Raw genomic sequence first — 19298 nt, 5'->3', positions numbered from 1 at the left:
GCCCGCTCTGGATCGCCATGGCCGTGATGTCCATCGTGGCGCTGCAGATCGCCTCCACCACCGGCCTCTTCGTCTACTTCACCATGTCCATTTCCGGGGGGGGGGGGTTTGCGTGCGTGCGTGCATGTGAGAGAGAGAGATCCGTGTGGGTGTGAGACAGGTGTGTGTGTGACGGGTGTAGGTGTGTAAGAGAGACACACACATAGATCTGTGTGGGTGTGTATGGCATCTACGTGTGTGTGAAACGTGTGTATGAGACGTATGTGTGTGCACATAACATTAGTGTGGGAGTGTGTGACGGGGCGAGACAGATCTCTGTGTGACGTGTGTGTGTGCGTGTGAGAGATCTGTGTGCGTGTGAGACAGGTGTGTGTGTTTCTCTGTGTATATGACATCTGGGGGGGTGATGGGTGTGTGTGTGTAAGAGACACACACAGATCGGTGTGGATGTGACAGGGCATGTGTGTGTGTGACATCTATCTGTGTGTGCGACAGGTGTGCATGAGACGTGCATGTATGAGTGCGTGTGTGTAAGAGAGCTGTGTGGGTGTGAGACAGGTGTGTGTTGGTGTGTTTGTGTGTGTATGTGACATCAGTGTGGGGGGTGTGATGGTGTGTACGAGAGACACACATAGATCTGTATGGATGTGACGAGGGGGTGTGACATCTGTGTGTGTTTGTGAGACAGGTGTGTATGAGAGAGAGAGCGAGTGGGGTGCGAGCAGCCGCACTGTCGGTCCCGGACGTGAGTGGCGCCGCTTGCAGGGGCGACGCAGACAGCCATGGGCCAGGGCAGGGGCAGAGGGCGGGGGGGGTAGGCGGGCCCAGGTCGTGCACCCCACAGATCATGCCCCAGCAGGGCACCTGGCTCTGCATCCCGGACAAGGCAGGCGAGACCTGACGGCTGCAGCAGGTCACGGGTGGCTCTCAGAAGCGGCCTCCCGGGCAAGCAGGTGGGGGCGGCCCACCTGCCTGCCCGCCTCGCCAGGGCCCACGCCCCTGTGCAGGTGCCCGACACTGCTGGACTTTCCCTGTAGAGGAAAGTGAAAGAGGGTGCCTGGGCCTCATCTCCTTTACAGGGAAGGGAAGGGAAGGGTCCAGGGAGCCTGCAGGCGGGAGCCAGCCCTGGCTCTGGGTTTCCCTAGAGCAGTTCAAAACAGCCTAGATGGCTCTGGCATGCACAGAGGTGCTACAGTGTCCCCTTGGCAGCTTGGCACAGGAAAGCCTCCATCCTATCTCCCTGCTGGAGCCAGGGTGTTTTACAACCCCTCCCCCCACAAGTGAAAGGGGCTGTGGGTGGTGGGGGTCAGTATTGCCCTACAGTCAGAGGAATCTCTCTGAAAGACTCTGTAAGACCCAGCTCTGTGTACAAAGTGCCTCGCATGATGAGAGAGGAATGACCCTATTTCCTCTGCCTGGGAATTGAGATGGGCAGATCTATTGAGCAGCAGCCAGAAAGAGCAGGGGGACTGGGGGATGCAGCTCTTCCCAGACAAGACTAAGTTTGGGATTTGGTGCCTAGATGCTGTAGTGAGGCAAGGCCAGCAGCAAGACTAGACAATGCTTCTCAGGCTCAGGGGACTCCTAAGTAAATTAGAAGCATTTGACGTCCTCCATCACTTCTGTGAACTGAGTGGCACCGAGCTTCAAATAACAATTAATATATAATAGTGTTTACAAAGGGCCTGGGTAGTGGGAGCAGGGACTAAGCCTGAGACTGGACTTACCTCTTTATATCTCCCTTACCTCCTCACATCTCCAATCTCAAGGGACCCAAGTTGAGACTCACTGGACTGGAAAAATGGGCCAGAAGTGACCAGTGAAGTGCATTGTACATGTTGGCTGGAACATCACCTTTTGGGTGGAACTACTCTTGGAACTAGTGGCTGGGTCTGGTATGGCAAGACTCAGGTTACCAACTAGGGTCATGTGTAGATGAAAGAAGGGGAATTTGTGCATGACACTGTAAAGCAGGTTAAATGCCTTTGCACCGCTTTAATGGTGTTGGTGTTTGCACACATCGGTGGTGTGTTGCACAGTAATTCCAGCTACTGTAGCAAATGCGGTGGCATAAATGACTTGGGGCACAGCAAACTAAAAGTCCTCCAAGGAGTTTTAGTTTGCTGCCCTACAGCTGTGGAGCAAAGCACCAGGCTCCGTGCAGCTCAGGGGCTCTGCAGGAAGCCTGTGTAGGCAGCCTGGCAGCAGCCTGGGAAGGCAGGCTCTGCCCGAGAAAAAAAAAAAAGTGATCTTTTTTTTCTTTTTTTTTCCACTTGGAGTCTGCCTGCCCGAGCTACGCAGGGGCCTGGCGCTTCCCTCCACAGCTGTGGTGCCCCCCCCGACTGCCTGAGCTGGGTGCCTGCGAGAGGGTGCTGCCTGGCGGGGCCTGCTGCAGAGGGAAGCACCAGCCCCCACCCACAGCCCAGGGACAGGTCCACCTGCCAGCAGCTTGCTCTCCTCTCCCTGCCACCAGAGAGTGAGGTAAGTTCAGGTATGTGCATGACACGGGGGTTTAAAGGGCCCTAAATTGAAGCGGTGTTTTTAAAACCCCACTGCTTCAATTTAGGGCCCCCGTTTCGTGTACGCAGGCCCTAGGACCTTAACCTAAAGCCCACAGAAGTCACTGGAAGGATTCCTGTTGACTTGGATGGGCTTTATCTCAGACAGTGGGGTGATCTGCTGGCTAGGAGATCAGGGTATTAGGCTACTTGATTCAAAGGTATGATAAAACCTCTGCTTAATAAAGAGAAATTGGTTACTGTTTAAGAACTACAGCCTGAATTCCTTTTAATTGTAAGGTTCCCACTGACTTCAGTGGGAGTTTGAGTGTAATGGTGTCCGTATCTTTATCTTTTTCTTTATGCACTTTTGCATTTTTGTCAATTTGGGAGCTCTTGGCCATCAGAGACTTTACCAGGGATCACTACTTGGAAGTGGCTTTTTCAGTGTATAAACAGTTTGTTATCTGACAATATATCTGTCTTGGGACTTCCAAAGTACCCCTTCTACCAAAATGGAGGTAACATTTTATAAACTCATCAGTCATAATAAATAAGCCATGAAGCCACAATCCTTTCTTCTTAGAACAGTTAGATAAAGCATTTCACAACCTGATGAAGACCTCTTGGAGGCAGGAAAGCTGAAAAATGCCCTGATACTTGTTTCTGCCATACATCTAAACTAGTAATTCTACCCTGGGGTGCCATAAGATAGATCCTTTTAAGGGTGTCTGCTGCTCAATATGGGCCTTTGTACATGCCACAAAATCGGCCTTTAAAGTGCCTTCAACACCCTTTTCCACTGCTTTAATGGTGCTGCTTGCATGCTCAGTGGTGTATTTCACTTTAAATGAATTTGGTATGTAGCAAGAGAAAACATCTCCGAGGTGTTTTAGTTTGTTATCTAACAAAGTGCAATGGTGCACAGGGCGCTGGAAGCTGACGTGCTTGGGGCTTGGTGGGCCCTATGCAGCTCAGGGGTGTGGGACCCAGTGACAGCTCATGCAGGTAGGCTCCACTGAAGGAAAAAAAAAAGCGGCAAGCCTGATCTCTGTTTTTTCCTCCCCAGAGCCTGCCTGCCTGAGCTGTGCGGGTCCCTCTGCAGCTGTGTGCCGGCGGGGGGGCAGCACCCCTAGGACTGTCCAGGTCAGGTGCCACTGGGCAGGTGCTGCCTGGGGGACTCCATGCAGCTCAGGGACTGCTCAGCCCACTGGCAGGTTGCCTCCCTCCCCACCACCCAAGAGGCAGATAAGGATTGGGCAGATAAGGATCCTCAAACAAACATCTACGTATTGAAACATAACAATCTGGGTGTTTAGTGTCTGTCCACACCTAACTTCTCTTTCACTTTCATTTTTCCACTTACATGAAGCTCTTCCTGGAGATTGTTTCTCAAAATAGAGCGCTCCTTGATGTTTTATTTACTAATTTATGTATATTTACCTTTTTGACTTATGTCGGCTTATCTCCAGACACCTCTGGGAAATTTCCAGCTCTTACCTTTCCCTCATTTATTTGACTATAGAAAAATAATAGAGCCATTTTGTTGCAAAGAATTCAGAAAGCTCACAGCAGGTTGCAATGGTTTTGATGCACTGGATTCCTATTTGAAATCTCTGCTTTCATTCTGTGAATCACATGCAGGTTACAGGCTGGTTGTACATGGTGGGGGGGCAGCGTTAATTCAGTTTAATTCTCCCTAAATTGAAGTGGTGTTTTTAAAAACTCACCATTTCAATTTAGGGAGAACTAAACAGAATTAAACCGCCATGACAAACCCCCATTAACAAAGTATTAACAAAGGGGCAAGGATTTTCATAGCTGTTATCTTTTATTGGAGGCAGTTGGTCCAATAAAAGATAATCACCTCTATGACTTTCCTCATACCTGAAGAAGAATGCCCTGCATTTGAAAGCTTGCTTAAGTCTATCCCAACCATGCAGTTAGTCCAATAAAAGATATCCTCCACAAAAATTATTGACTCTCGTATATTCCCTTGACCGTCACAGCTACAACATTGCTCCAACAGTACCTTGATAACAACAGTCATTTTAACAGGATTATTATTAGAGTAGTCAAGGAACCTGACCCCACTGTGCTAACATCGTACAGTCCCCAAATTGGAACATCCCTGCCTGAAAATGCTGACAGTCTAAGGACAAGCTGGAGGCAACAGGAGGTTGTATCCAAAGAATGAGACTGCTCTGGGTGCAGAGAGGATCTGGAATCCCTTTGGACAGGTTCTGAATACAGTCTGTTTCATTTCCTATAAACTAATGCTGTTCCTGGTTCTAGAAAGTGTCCCGTTTCCATTTCCTAGGGTTAAACAAAACACAGTGGAGAGGCAGGACTGGAGGTGGGATTGGTGCCATGTGGCAAGGATGTGTTTACAGGAAAGTGCTGGACGTAGGAGAAGCTATATTAAAATTTCCTCAACTGGCTCGGAGGCTATTTTATTAGCATATAATAACCGGATCCTTTATCAAAATTTACAGCCTTTCCCAGGGTCCTAGTCTGAGCCAGCTGCTCAGATCTGTCTCTGATCTAAAGGAAGATTCCTGGTGGGGTGGGGTCTGATGGCCGGAGAGTTGTGGGGATCCTGGAGTGCTGAAAATGGTGTTCATAGGAGCCTGCTGGAGGTGGTGGTATGTGGGCAGACTGTGTGCAGTGGAGTAGGCAGTAATTCAGGAGAAGATGATGATGATGAGATTTTGGTGCTGTTGAGATGACTTGGTGGAGACCAGGGGATGTCAGTTATTTGTTGTTAGCAGTGTTTGAGGGGAGACCCCCTGTATGAAATCAGGCAGGTCCAAAACCAAGTGCTACACCTGACTTAGCCAATTTTTATAATCATATTTTTCAGTTTAATTATTCTTTCCTCCCCCCTGTGACAGAGGCAATGGCTTGCAGCCTCCATAAACACATCTGCGCTTCCTTTAAATGAGCTCATCTACTGAAGCCATGGCTTTAGGGCCCTATGCCTCCAAATAAAATACCCATGGAGCTGGGGGTGGAGAGTCTTGTTCAGCTTCTGCTGATGCATTGAAGTCCCAGCTGCCATAGCTCCCTTGCTAGTGATGCCCAAATTAGCTAGGATAAATGGAAAATGGGTTTGGCTATGCAGGCTGGAGTCACACTTGCAGCATAGACACTGTTTCACACACTGAACCTGCAAAGGACTTATGCAAATATACCTTTTGCATGTGAACACTCGCACCTGGAGGGGCGTTGTGCAGACTGGATAGTAGATGTATTACAGCTAGCTTCAAACTAGCTAGCACAGGTACTGCTAGGAGAGTAATCACAACTGCATGGCTGCAAAACCCAGCCAAGAAGCTGGGTAAATTCTTAGCCACTGAGCCTTTGAGCTACTGCAGCTACACTGGGGACAGTATCTGAGTTAGCTAGCTTAAAGCAATAAATATATTTTTGTGAAGTGTAAGGAAGATGTTCCCAAGGCTGAGCTACTGCTGAAATAATGTCAGTTATGCATACAAAATGATCGAGTCTCTGAAAGCCTGACTGGATGTAGCAAAACAATAAAACAGACAAAACTGTATGGTGCATAAAGTAAACAGAGAGACAGAGAGAAACTTTTCTTCTCGCCAGCGTTTTCATTACAGCCCTGGGGGGAGAGTACATTTATGTATTATATTCCGAGGAGGGCAGTGTTGAAGCCAATGGTGCCCCTTCAAACTATCCAAGGGCTGAATTATTTTAAGCACCCTCTCAGACTCTTCACCATTCCTTTCTACATACCTTTTTCCAGGGACATTTTGGCAGGGGATCTCAGCCTGCTGTCAGGCTAGTTACCTGTCATTGTTTTGCAGACACTCCCTTCACCCCACTCCAACCTCACAATTGAGCACTGCCATTTTTATTATTATTTGTTTTACAGTAGTATCTAACAGCCGCAGTCAGGGTTCACAGTCTGATTGTGCTGGATGCTGTACAAAATCAAAACAAAACCACAGTCCTGGCCTTACTCCAGCTCCATGTCTGCTGAAAACGTACCAGGAGTGAGACGGACAGAAGTCTCATTGGATCTACTTGTTCATGAGATCAGGAAGACTGATTTAGTGGGACTGTGCTCTAGGACCAGAACTGAAGAAGGCTGTCAGGACTCCTGGGATCTGCTCTTGGATCTGTGCGGGAATGTGCTCTGGAGTTACAGCAAACATGACAGAGACAGTGGTTGGTAATGTTTTTCTGGCAGTGGGCTGGAATGACCCAGCTTGGGTCCAAGGCAGGACAGTGCTATGACCTGGCCATCACTGCCAGTTCTCCCCCTGCCCCAACCACAGTGCAGCATGGGCAAAGCTGCTAGCCGTCCAGCCACAATGTAGCATGGCATGGCTGAAACCCCCCCTGCTCTGCCAGAACATATCCAATGTCTGCGTGCGCTGTATGCAGATGCCAGGCTGTCGGTTGATGAGCTTCAGTCTTGGTGATTCTGTCCTGCCTCCAAGAAGGGCAAGGAAGGTACTGACATTGGCCAGTCTCAGCCAGGTGGTGCAGAAGGGGGAAGGATGAACAAGACATCTCACATACAGCCCAGCCCGTAGCTGGTGAGGCTGATCAGCAGGCTTCCCAGCAAAGACTGGATGGTTACCATAATCTCCTGTTCACTCTGAGCACATGGGCAAGGGGTCAACAACACATTAAGTCAAAGGCACCACAACACCAATCCCCTTCCACTTACAGGATTTCAGTGACACAAAGTATTCAGCTTGGGGAAAAGCCATTGCAGATTGGACACTGAGCTGCAGTAATCAGCACCCTAGGGCTGCCAGAAAGAGGAGGCTGCGTATTGCAACAATCCACATACTGGGGTCCTGCGTGCAGTAAGTTGGTATGGGGCTAGTCTCAATCCATCCCTTCCTTCGGGCCCCTTGGTGGCTGGCTGGCTGAGCAGAGAGGCCAGGGAACAATCATCTGGGGTTCAGCCTCCCTCTTCTCCCCACTTAGTGGAAGGTTTCAGCAGGGTTGAGGCACATTAGCAGGGGGCTAGGAAAGGGAAACATGCAATTCAGCTCCCCAGGCCACCCCTCCACAGGGCTGGGACCCAGACATCCCTCCCCTGCCACAGTCTAGTAAGGATTTCTAAGGGTCTGTCTGGGCCTGTGAGTCATGCCATGCACTGAGGAGACAATAATTTGACTGTAGATATAAACAGCTGGAGGGCAGTTCAGGCATGTGTGCTTGCCACAGATGGAATCCATTTCACAATACCTGACCTAATTTTCTGGTGCTGATTAAAGCAATGGGAGAGCTGCCCAGTTCATTCAGTGCAGTGAGTTGGGGCCCTCCAGTCTCAGCACAGCTCCAGGCTCTGCTCAGTGCAGCTCAGCTTTCATGTTCCATAAGGCTCAGCTTTCCTCCTCTACTTACCTGGCAAGGAAGGCCTGATCTTTGCCTTCCAAAGCCTTGAGCAGCCTCTTCAACAGAGATCAGCAGCCAGTATCTCCTGCTTCCTAAAGACAGTGTGCCACAGAGGGGAAATTCTGCCTCATTGGGAGCCCCCATATCATGTTTCAGAGACTTTTGCTAATAAAGTGATTCAGAGCTGGGGTGGGACATGTTCTGGGTTAGGGCTTTGGGGCATTGTGCACTGACCTGCAATAACCAGCACCATAGGGCTGCCAGAAAGAGGGAGGCCTTTTGCCTCTAGGTCACTGGTCGTGCTCAGCCCATCTCAGGAGTGGCAACAGATTTGTCCCCTGTCTTGGTGCAGGAAATAATCTGGGAGTCTCATGAGGTATCCCTGTCTCTGGTGACACTTGATGGCAACCTCAGTAGAGGTGCCAAGAACTGAATGGGCTCTAGAGCCTGCACTCCTTTGGTGCCAGTCAGTACTATGGCATGGAGAGCAGAACAGTACATGGAAAGCTTGGATTCCCCGGTGCCAGGTTTGTTGGAGGAGAGGAAGTGAGAGAGACTCCAGGGGGCTTAAGGCTTCTCTGCTTATTAAGTAAAAGATCTTTCCCTTATAACTCTGCCTACCTATTGTGTTGTTTGGTACTAATGGCCTGTGGGCTGCATTCCTGGGGTAAACAGGTGGGGGTATTTTTGTTGGCAGAATGATCAAGCAGGCCTATATTACATGCATACAATCTGTGGGGAAGAACCTCAAAGCAGTAGGGGTCCCACAGTCTAGGCCAGTGCTTTTCAACCTGTTTTTATTTTCAGACTCCTACATATTAGATAGTGTCTTTTTCCACCTTGATTTACTACCACTGTTGAATCTCCCTTACTCATCTTTGGCTCTTTTCCACCCCCTCCCTTAACTGCTTTACCTTTTGTTTTCCTAATTTATACCCATTTACGTTCTCATTGACATCCTGTCACACTTTTAGCTTCTCTCATTCCTTGGAGTCTCAACACAGCAGAGACTCCCTTATGCCTGAAGAAGGGTGACGGCACCCAAAAGCTTGCTAAAAACTTTTTTCCAACTACTCAGTTGATCTAATAAAAGATACATCTTCTCAAAGAGCCTTGCCTGCCTAAAAAATTAGAATGGAGGTATGGATGCCTTTGGAAATTTTGAATGGAGGTACAGATGCCTTTGAACTGGATATTCACTTTTAATTGATCATAGTAATCTTTTGTGGACTCTTTAGACAGTCTGCAAAACCCCAGGGGTCCACAGACTACAGGCTGAAAATTCCTGATCTAGGCTGAACAAGTGGGAGGAGCTGTTCAGATGGAAATGGCTCAGGTCATCCCTTGTAGATTGCTGTAGATATTTGTACAAGGGTGGACAGAAGTAGTCCAGGGTTGTGAAGGAGAATGGGCCTATAAGGAGTTTCTGCTTTCTATTGGGTAGGGCTCAGCCTTTGCAAAGCATGGGAGAGCGGTCCTGTGTATATGAAACAGTGCTCAAAGCAGCAGACCCCGAGGGTACTTCATGGCCCAACTTTATGAAAAGTCAGTTGTGCTCAAGATGCTCAGCGGCAGACTGGCAGGAATTATAAGTGACAAAGTCTGGTCACAGGAACGCTTCAGCAAGGAGCCACATCCCTGCTTGTCTCCCAAGTTCAAAACCAGCACCAAGCAGAAGCAATAAATTATTCTAAAGGCAGAAAGAAAAGTGTGGGAAAAGCAGTTAGTTCCAGGGACTGACTGGGCCTGTTCACCAGCAAAGCCTGCAGGGCAGGGATGCAACACTTGGATGGGATAGTCTGCAAACAGCTTACTTTTTGCAAAAAGCCTGTCTTCTGCTGCTCTGGGGGAAAGGGCTGGAGAATCATTAATCCAGCATCTCAGCCACAGGTGAATTCACACGCCAGCAGAACCAAGGCTGCCAGCACACAGAGCTGAGTAGTGCAGTGCAGTACGATTACTCGCGCATGTTTATTAGAGAAGCGCTTTTCCAGCCCTGGGGAACAGCAGAGCTTCATTTCACTGATCTGCAGGCCAGATGAGCTCCAACTACTGGCATTTTTTGCAACCAGAACAGGGACACAGATCTAAGTCAGCAATCCTGGCAGTTCCAAAATCATGAGTTGGGTTTCCCAAGATCATGTAAGTGGACAAAAATCATGAGACAAAAAAAGTTAGCCTCTGTCATTGCCTTATACCTTTGGAGCCTCTCTGTTACTCTCACATCTTTCAATATTTTCCTCACGGTCATGAAAGCTAGAGTATAATTTTCAGATGACTCCAGGAGCTGGAGCTTTAATGAAAACACCAAATATCATGCAACTAGCAACACCATTGTAAGATTTATCAACAACTACTAAGTCTGCTACTGACAACATGCCTATTAATGTAGGATGGCATTCAGATAGCAACACTGGCAAGAGCTTTCTTTGCTCCCAGTGCTTTGCAGAGCAAGTGAGAACCATTCTCTCCATGATGTGGGGTCAGGGGAAGCATGAGGCACAGAGAGGATCAGCAACTCAGCTAATATCATGCATCAAGTCAGCAGTAGAGCTCAGGGCTTGAATCCAGGGTTTATGACCTATCCCTTGGTTCATGCTGATTAGTACCAAGACATTAGCTCAGGGAAAGAACTAGACAATCTCTTGAGGCTCCTTTTAGCCCTGTGTTTGTAGGATTTTCTCTCCTCTCAGGATCTCAACCTCTGGGTTCAAAGAAGCTCGCACAGGCTGCATCTTAGCCCTGTGGTCTCTTGGATCACATGAACGTAAAGCTCCCTTATGCAAAGGACAGAGCTGGAGAAGGGAGAACTGATTCAGTCAATCTTTTTATTTCCCAGCTAAAAGCCCAGACACAGGGTAGCTCTGAGGAGCTGAGATGTTTGCAGCTTATCAACAGACTGCAGGAGATATCTGACTTGGAGGAGCTGATTGGTAACCAGTCCTGCCTCAAGCTTGCCAGCAGCATCCAGTCCTATGTGACCATGGTGAGTCCATGAGGGATCCAGGGGATCAGCACGGGAGCGCTCTGACCCCAGAGCAGCACAAAAGGTGACGTAATAAAGGGCGACATCCTAGCAACAGGTTTTGGACAGGCCAGTCTCCACATGCTACCAATTCTAATCTGTTCCCTGATTAAGAGGGACTCAAAATTGTTCCCACCTGGTAAGTTCGTGCATCTCCAGGTGCCTGGCCAAAGCCACCATCCTGACTGGAACCACCTTGTTGCCTGTGTAAGCAGCAAGGATAAGGAATGACAGGGTCACTGCTCAGTAGCTTCTGCTCCTTCTCTCACACCTACCACTGACTAGCTGGGAAAGCTCACTTCTGCCAGTCACAAGTAGAGTCGGCAACAGATGCAGCTGAACCTGCATTGAATGGGCTTTAACAGGCCAAGCACCAAAGGAAACCTTGCCCTGAACAGGACTTAGTCCTGGTTTCTGAAGCCAACATAGCATGTTGCTGTCTACACTGGCTGTTAAACCCTGTTGTTTGCTATTTCAACTGCACTTATTGTCAGCAGTGGCAGGAACACAGCTTCTGTGCCTCAATTTCACCATCTAGTCCTTCTCTGAGAGACAGGGGGAGGGATTGTTAAGCCTGACTTACTAGTATCCAAGCTGATCAGTGGTAGGCGAAAACAGTGGCAGTGACAGGAGATGCTTGTAGGCTGATGGCATAATAGGTAGTGATAAGAGGGCATGGGGAAGATCTTTGTTTCCTCTAATTCACAGGACCTTTTTCCCTTCCAGGTGACAGAGAATGTTATGCGCAGAAGCGCGCTTAAGGGTGAGTTTCTGGCCCATGAAGGCAGCATCCTCTCTCAGAGGAGACTGAAATGGCCTTATCTGTTTAGAAGTGCAAAGCAAACTGGGCTGCTCTGGTCCCTGTTTAGTCTGTGGTGAAGGGCCATGTTGGCCAAAGCAGCCTATGACCATGCAGGCTGTTTTGCATGGCCATCAAATACATGCATGCAAAGCTCTGATTTGCATATGCACAGTGACTGGTGATGCTCAACTAGTCTGCTTCCACTTAGTTTCCCTTCCTGGTTGTGTTGTGTTGTGCTGTGCTGTGCTGTGCTGACAGAGATACAGGACCTGTCTTCCAGCCACTCACTCCAGGGCAACACCTGTTCCATTTACACTGGAACCAGGCCAGCATAAGGTGGTGCAAGAGAAAGGGGAATGGAAGCTGCTGTGTTTGGGCAGCAGAGGAAGATTTCAAGCCAACAAAACCACTTTGGCATTGATAAAAATATTCCTTCCCCAGAAAATCAGACTGGGAGTTTCAAAAAGGCTGAAGTTGTTGATGCCCCAGTACTGTGGTGTTCCAGTGAAAGTTCGGTGCCTGACTCCTTCCAGCTTCCATATACACGTCAGCTTTAAACCTGATACCCCACACCTGCTCAGTCACTCTAGCAGAGGGGAAGGAGCTGCAGATTTTTCTTTAGGGTTAGGAAAATATGCAGGAGAAATACCAGCCTTCTCACCAGTCCCTTTTCACCTCCCCATAAATACTTAACGAGAGCTACAAGACTCACTGTGCTGGCTTCCCAGCACTGAAATGGTGCCATGGCTCAGTTCACCTGAGCTTCCTAAGCTGTAGAGAACTATTTGTTCCTTTCCTTTCACTGTAGAAGCCAGGAGGAGCTATTTCAATACCTCGGATGGACAGCTGGCTACAAAAGCACCTACCAAGTCCTCTGCCCATCTCACACTCGGGCACCAGAACCCTCCCCAAGGTGGTAAGTCTGGATTCCCAGTTGGGGCCAGAACCCAGCCATAGTAGCTGGGTGGGGACAGAGATAGAGAACTATTAGCCAATTGGGAGGGATGAAGAAGTGGACTTCAGCTTGGGGGCAGGGCAGAAGAGGGGGAAAGCAGGGGGGTTTTCTTGGCAGCCCCAGACAATGTTGCCAGATTTGAAAAGTGGAAATATACTGGAATCCCAGAATCATTGCATTAAAAAGGAAATTGTCATACATTGCAAATATGTCATTTTTTTTCCATCTTTAATATCTGATCAAAACATTTGCTCTTTATGGCAATGTGACAGTTTCACTCAGCCTCACACCTCAGGAGTTCAGTATCGCAGTTGAATTCCATTTCAGGATTGCTGTCCTCCGCCTCTACACACTGGCTTTTAGAACCAGTCATGAGTGGAACATGCCTGAGTGACTACAGGCATGAGGGACAAGGAATAAGGACAAAGACAATTTTCTGTCAACTGAAGAGAGAACTTTGATCAAATTGAAAGAAAATACTTCTAACAAAAGCACCTTTTGTAGTGCCTCACATTAAACCTGACACACTACACTCACATAGGTTTTGGCCACTTTGCAGCTATCAATCAGACATAGCATAAGAGTCACATTTACTATATAAATACCTAAACTGTCACACACCTGGCAACACCAGCTCCGTGTCACCTGAGGAGCTTCTCATGTGGAACATCCCTTGTTCCCCGTGTTCCTGACATAGAAACAAGCCCAGACTTGACACCTGTTTCAGGACAGTCTCCTTTATGCACTCCATCCCTAAAAAACAGTCTACTAGTTCAGTGTGTTCCCAAAAGTAGGCTGTAGCTTGGTCCCCTCAGTGACTTCTGCCTGTGTTCTCCTCTTAGGAAGCTCAGAGCACTTCAGGGAGCTCCCCCAGTCCTGCCAACACCCCATCACTCAGTGGGAAGACCGAGCCATACATTCCCATCTTCAGAACATCACCTATCAGGACGGAAAGATGCGGGTGAACCAGGCAGGGAAGTACTATGTCTATTCCCAGATCTACTTCCGCTACCCCAGTGAGGATGCCAGCACCCGTGTCTTGGGACACCAGCTGGTGCAGTGCATCAACCGCAAGACCACTTACAGGCAGCCCATCCTGCTGCTCAAGGGTGTAGGCACCAAGTGCTGGGCACCGGAGGCTGAGTATGGCCTGTATGCCCTCTACCAGGGAGGCCTCTTTGAGCTCAAGGCTGGTGATGAGCTTTTCGTCTCCGTCTCATCCCTGACCATCGATTTTGATGACACAGCAGCCAGTTATTTTGGAGCCTTCCGACTTGATCTGTGATGGGTCAGGACCTGCTTTATGACTGCTTCCCATCAGATGTTTCCTTTTCAGACTCTCACTGTTGTCAACCTGCACAACCCAGCTTTGCTGAACATGTTAGAGACTGTGGGCGTACCTGAGCTGGGTGACCCTGCATGGCCCAGCAGCCCATGGGTTCTGTGATAGGGATGGTGCAGATGGTGGCCATGGTGACCACTCCTTGTAAGCTGTTCTGACTTAAAAAGATGGTGTCACAGATTTGTCCCTGCTTGCTGTTCTCTCTGGAAGACACAGCTGAATGCTCCTATGGAACAGCCAAGGGTGGGGGGGAGGGGCATCATGCCTGTGCCTATAACACCCCCGACATCCTATCATGAAGTCAGCTACAGGCAGCAGCAACAAACTGGGCACAGATTTCTAGTGAGAGTAGGGCAGGGCTCCTCACCCTGCCCTTGGTATCCGGGGGCCTGGGGTGCTGGTGCAAGGAGACCCCCTCATCTACTGTGAAACTCACCTGGATGAGCCTTGAGGGAGTAGCAGCTGGGGTGAGGGGAGGGCGTCAGCCAGGGAAACTATTCCAATGAGCCAAAGGTTAATAGCAGTGACTGCTTTCTATATTCTAAGGGGGCTGTAACAGGATATTGCAGCATCCAGTGACAACTCCCCTCATGCGCACCAGTCTCTGCTACGAAGGCCACCTCCTCAGACATCCATCTTGCATCTGAGATAGGTAGAACAAAAGCACAAAAAATGGTCAGGGAATCTCCCCAGTGTCTCTCCAGTGCACAGGGAAACAGAAGAGCTGGAGTGGATCCTGTGGACCAGCCAGTTCAATAACTGTTGAACACAGAAGCAAGGGGTATGCAAATGACACTGAAGCCTTGCACATCAGCTCCCTAAGGAGTCAGGATGTCATATGAGAGACACAGAGGGAGAGACATTTGAGCAGATTTTGGCCTGAAGTAAGCAAGCAACTGAACCAAGGTGCAGCATCCAGATACAAGGCAATGGGTAACACCAGTGGAGGTGTCAAAGCTGCTCTTTTCTTCCCTCCTCACCCAATATGCAAAAGGCACGCTGCTGCCAGCATGCAACCCTGCCCAGGGAAGGAGCTGAGCTGGAGAACACAGTCTGATTTGTTCTGTTAGGACCTAATAAGTTGCATCTGATCCAGGCCACACCAACTTTAGAGCCCCTGAGAGGGCAAGCCTCTCCCAAATGAACACCTTGATGCCTAGGGAGACAATGCATGGCAGCGCTCTGTGAGGAGACGTACCATGTCACAGCACATGATGATCCTGTGTAAGACTGTAACTATGACACACAACATCCCGTTGAGATCTCTATGTTGAAGAAGGGGCAATCCACTGTGGAGCTAAATCTACATGCTTCTCCCAGCAAGTGATACACAGCTTTCTGGGCCTGGCATGCCAAATTCCATACATTAAAGCAAACTATGCAATCTCATCTGTTGGATTAAATGGTGCTGGGGGCATCAGGAAATAAGGGAGGGAATCAGAGAGCTGAGTGTGAGAGCACAGTGAAGCATACTTACATTGGCAGGAGAACGTAGGTCAGGGCTGTCCCTTCTCTGTTCTCCTTGCCTTTCTTCACAGAAAGGTCTGAGACAGGCAGGAGGCATCTAGTGAAACAAACACCCACCCTTGCACTGCTGTAATGAAAGGTGGGATTTTAACCCAGGATAGTTACACAGATACCACTTTGCATATGGACTAAATCAACCTACGTCAGAAATCAGTTAAGGTTCGTTACCGACTTAAGCTGACTTGAGTGCCCGCAATTGGGGATAGTGGCACCAATGGAAGAAAACCATATTTTAAACCAGTCTAGTGAAGTTTAAGCTGTGTAGACAAAATCTGAAGCAACTCTCTGTGCCTCATGGCAGCTATGCACACATCTGATCCAGCATCCACTCCTCCTTCCCAGTAAACGTTTGACATCTTGCCTGTCTTGAGATGGTTTAACTCTAACAGATTCTGAGTTGGCACCTCAATCGTCAGCATTTACAGCCCCAGTGACTTGGTATGTGTGGTTATCAATGGACAGGGAAGAAAAAAGCTGGTTTAGATGCGATTAGAAGTGGGGTTTGCTGTTAAATCAACATGACCTATTACAGTGCCATATGGTAGGTTTGGTCAAAAGGTTGGGGCATGTGGGTGTGAGGAGCCTGTGTTGAAGAACATGCAGGAAAAAAAAAAGACATGTTTCGCCCCAGCAATATTTAAAAGCCCCCAAAAGTTAATCTGCGGAAACGGTATCTTCACGCTGCATGGATCTGCCTCCTGGTGAAACAGTCACCAGGAACACAAAGGTGCATCCCACATGTGCCTGTCTACCCTGGTGCTACAGGTACACCCAGGTTGGTGCTCACATGTCTGGGGGTGTATCCTGCAATACTAAGAGTAAAGTGGAGATGCTCAAGGAAGAAGTTTGTAGTGGACTGTAGGAGAGCTCATCTGGCCTGTTAAGCTCCTAGAAGTGGTTTCAGCCCACAACCACATTTAGCGGAGGAGCTGCCCACAGTGTCTGCTCCTCATGTCTGTCCATTCCAACTTTTTTCTTCATACTTCCTTCCTATCAGCTCCATGAAGTCAGCATCGTCAAAAGCCTGCTAGTTGGATTCTGCTGCAGTTCGTTCATCCTCCAACCTAAGCTATGGCCTTCCCTTCACTGGAATTTTAGCCACTGGTAGAGTTGCAGGTCACACTACAGCAGCCTGGGTTTTTTAGTAATTTACCCCAAGGCTGACTCTGTATTATTCATGCCACAGATGAATAAACCATGCCTTCTATTAGGGGGTCTTTTCTGCTACAGCTACGTCCTGTCAGACTAAAATCCCAGCCTAGGCTAGGCCTTAGCTTCCACTGTGGACCCAAATTCTGTTTTCAGTCACTCTACAACTGGAAAACTGCTAAGACTGAGACTAGAATTTGAATCTGGGACCAAATCAAGGCTGGTTATATCATTCTATGCTGGCTTAAAGATACTTCTGCATCCCAGGTAGCCGATCTGCCTTTCATTTCTGTAAATAGTTGTGTATTTCCTGTATTATATGAAAGCCACTAAGCCTGTTGATGTGTACAGATATGTCTGAGTGAAGTATCAGTTCCTATGAAGGATGTGAACATGGTGTGTGTTATGTACAATTCACATTCTGGTTAAATAAACTGCATTTCCAGACTTGAGTTTGCATCTCTCTATGGAGAACAAGGTAACTTGGTTGAGATAACAAACACTGCCTGACCTCCAGCCAGACAGACTTGTTGGCTCATGCTGGCCAGACTCTTTGCAACAGGCTGCTACGCTCTCTGCCACTGCTCTGCCTTTCATTAGCATGATCTGGGGGAAGGTTACACAGCATAGGGTCTCTACTGCACATCAGTGCCACTTGCCAGTCCCTTAGGAAAGGTGAGAATCTTGCATGCCAAAACCAAACTATGGCAAATTGCGTAGCCACAGAACCATGTAACAGAAAACAAGAGCCCTCAGGTTCAAAGCTAGCTGACCTCAAAGAAAGAAAGCTAGGCTTCACTGAGGTCAATGGGGATTTTCAATTCAATGGAAGTGGATTTTACCCAGTCTTCCTACTGGCCACTCTCCAAGAAGCAGAAGACTGACCAGAGAGATGGTGCCAACTAAGTCTGAGTATTGTCCTTTTCAGTAGCACTCCTGGCAAAAGCTCCCAAACGCACTACAAACCAGATCCCTCCAACACCTCCAGAAGAGACTCTAGAACCACAGCATGAATGTCCACGCTGAAAAAGTGCTCTCAGGTCTTTACCAAGGCAACAAAGCAAACTCAGTACATATGGGCCATTGCTCACTGTACATCGTACCCTTCAGACCCAAGGAAACTTTGACGTTGGCTCTTCTCCTAGTCTCAACCAAAAAAAAGGGAGGTCACTGTGGCATAGAGCACTTGGCCAGAGAAATACCCTCCATGCCTCCCCTCAACCAGCCCCAAGCCACGAGCTTTCTTCTTTAAGCTCATCTGTTGGGCTCCCCCCGCCCATGTTCTACATCTGCTTCCACTTTGTAGCACAGAGCAAGTCTTGATCACAATAGCTTTATTACGAAAGAAAAGTCCCTTATAGTTAAGACACGTGACCACCCCCCTCAGGGGCTGTTTCAGTTTCCAGTGGTGCTGCTTGGAGCAGTTTCGAATGAGCTCGCCCACAGAGACGTGATTCGAGCCTTGCAGGAGCAGACCATCCCAGGGGCAAGGACCCCCCAATTCCCTGAAATCTGGAGATGCTGGAGCAGGCACTGTCTCCCCATCAGCAACATGCTGGGCCCAAATGCTCCTCATGTAGTGTCCTGGTCCCCAAGATAGACTCAGGTGCAAGACTGTGGTATGGGTACTCACGGATGTGGTCATTCTTGTACTTTCATGCGACCCCACACTGTCACCAGGCCAGACCACATCCTCGAGTAGACTTGTCTCCCTTTGAACTGCCCCCTCCCTCACAGCTGGCTAGGTTATGGCTGCTCCCGTTTCCTTTTTTTCCTCTTCTACAACAAACACGATAGGAAAGGGACCACAAAGGTGCAGTGGAGTTTTAAATAACTGTTTGCAAATGGTGGAGAATGTGCCAGGCCTAACTCCATACACACTGTGCTACGCAGTTACACTGTGCTGCTTGGGATTTTTTCTAGGGCATCTTCACATAAAACACCAAGTGCCATGAGAGGGCTCACCATATTTTTTAAAGGAATATTACCCAAATCCTACACACTACCAAACCCCATCCAGTCCCTACAAGCCACATATCCTTCCCCTGGGTATAAAGGGGCATTAAAATACACAGATATACAACATACTACAAGTTAAGCCTGGGATAGTTCTCACTGGATAACACCTTAAGAGAAATCATAGCAGCATCTTGAATGGCACCTGTGTTTTCTGGCATGGCTATATTAGCAACACTACCTCTGTTTTCAAGCTGGAGCTAGAACTGGAACACAAATGTTTCATCAAGCTTGGATCACGTCCATTTTCCCCAGGCTTTTTAACCGTTCTCATCACCAAACAGACAGCTGAGCCAGAGTCCAGTGCCCAAAGCTGCCCTTTCCTAGTCAGTTCTGCAAGACCTCTGCAGCCGTCCTCTGCTCCGCTGTATTCCTGATTCTCTCACCCCAATCTCTCAGATTCAAAAATCATGAGATTCCTTCATGGTCTCTTTGGTCTATACTGATTTTTGAGCTTCAGGGTGGGCAAGGGAAAAAAGGAATGCTGCCCACTCTCCCACATTGAGTGAGGTCATTTGGGCCTCGTGGCAGCAGCTTTCATCCCGTGTCTATCAATCCCCTGCCTAGCAACTGATTCTGCTACCCCCACCTCCAATTAATCC

General features: G+C 48.5%; 1 protein-coding gene and 1 long non-coding RNA gene across 2 annotated transcripts; one reads left to right on the top strand and one right to left on the bottom strand.

The window, feature by feature from the left end:
* The first annotated feature begins 6 nt into the window (after nt 1-6).
* LOC109311072 (tumor necrosis factor ligand superfamily member 10-like) lies at nt 7-17127 on the top strand. Its single transcript, XM_019536501.1, has 5 exons — nt 7-89; nt 10711-10866; nt 11632-11668; nt 12516-12623; nt 13505-17127. Exons 1-5 carry the CDS (start codon nt 18-20, stop codon nt 13945-13947), a joined length of 816 nt encoding a protein of 271 aa, XP_019392046.1. The 5' UTR covers nt 7-17; the 3' UTR covers nt 13948-17127.
* Nucleotides 6342-16584, bottom strand: LOC109311074. Its single transcript, XR_002101402.1, has 4 exons — nt 16501-16584; nt 11385-11388; nt 8941-8950; nt 6342-6352 (listed from the first exon to the last, which is right to left on the bottom strand). It is a non-coding gene; the product is annotated as an uncharacterized LOC109311074 (long non-coding RNA).
* Nucleotides 17128-19298: the final 2171 nt, after the last annotated feature.

The sequence above is a fragment of the Crocodylus porosus genome, unplaced genomic scaffold, assembly GCF_001723895.1.
Source record: "Crocodylus porosus isolate Cpor-Errol unplaced genomic scaffold, CroPor_comp1, whole genome shotgun sequence".
NCBI classification, from domain to species: domain Eukaryota; kingdom Metazoa; phylum Chordata; order Crocodylia; family Crocodylidae; genus Crocodylus; species Crocodylus porosus.
Note: the sequence above shows the minus strand (reverse complement) of the source record. Positions and strands in the feature narration are given on the sequence as shown.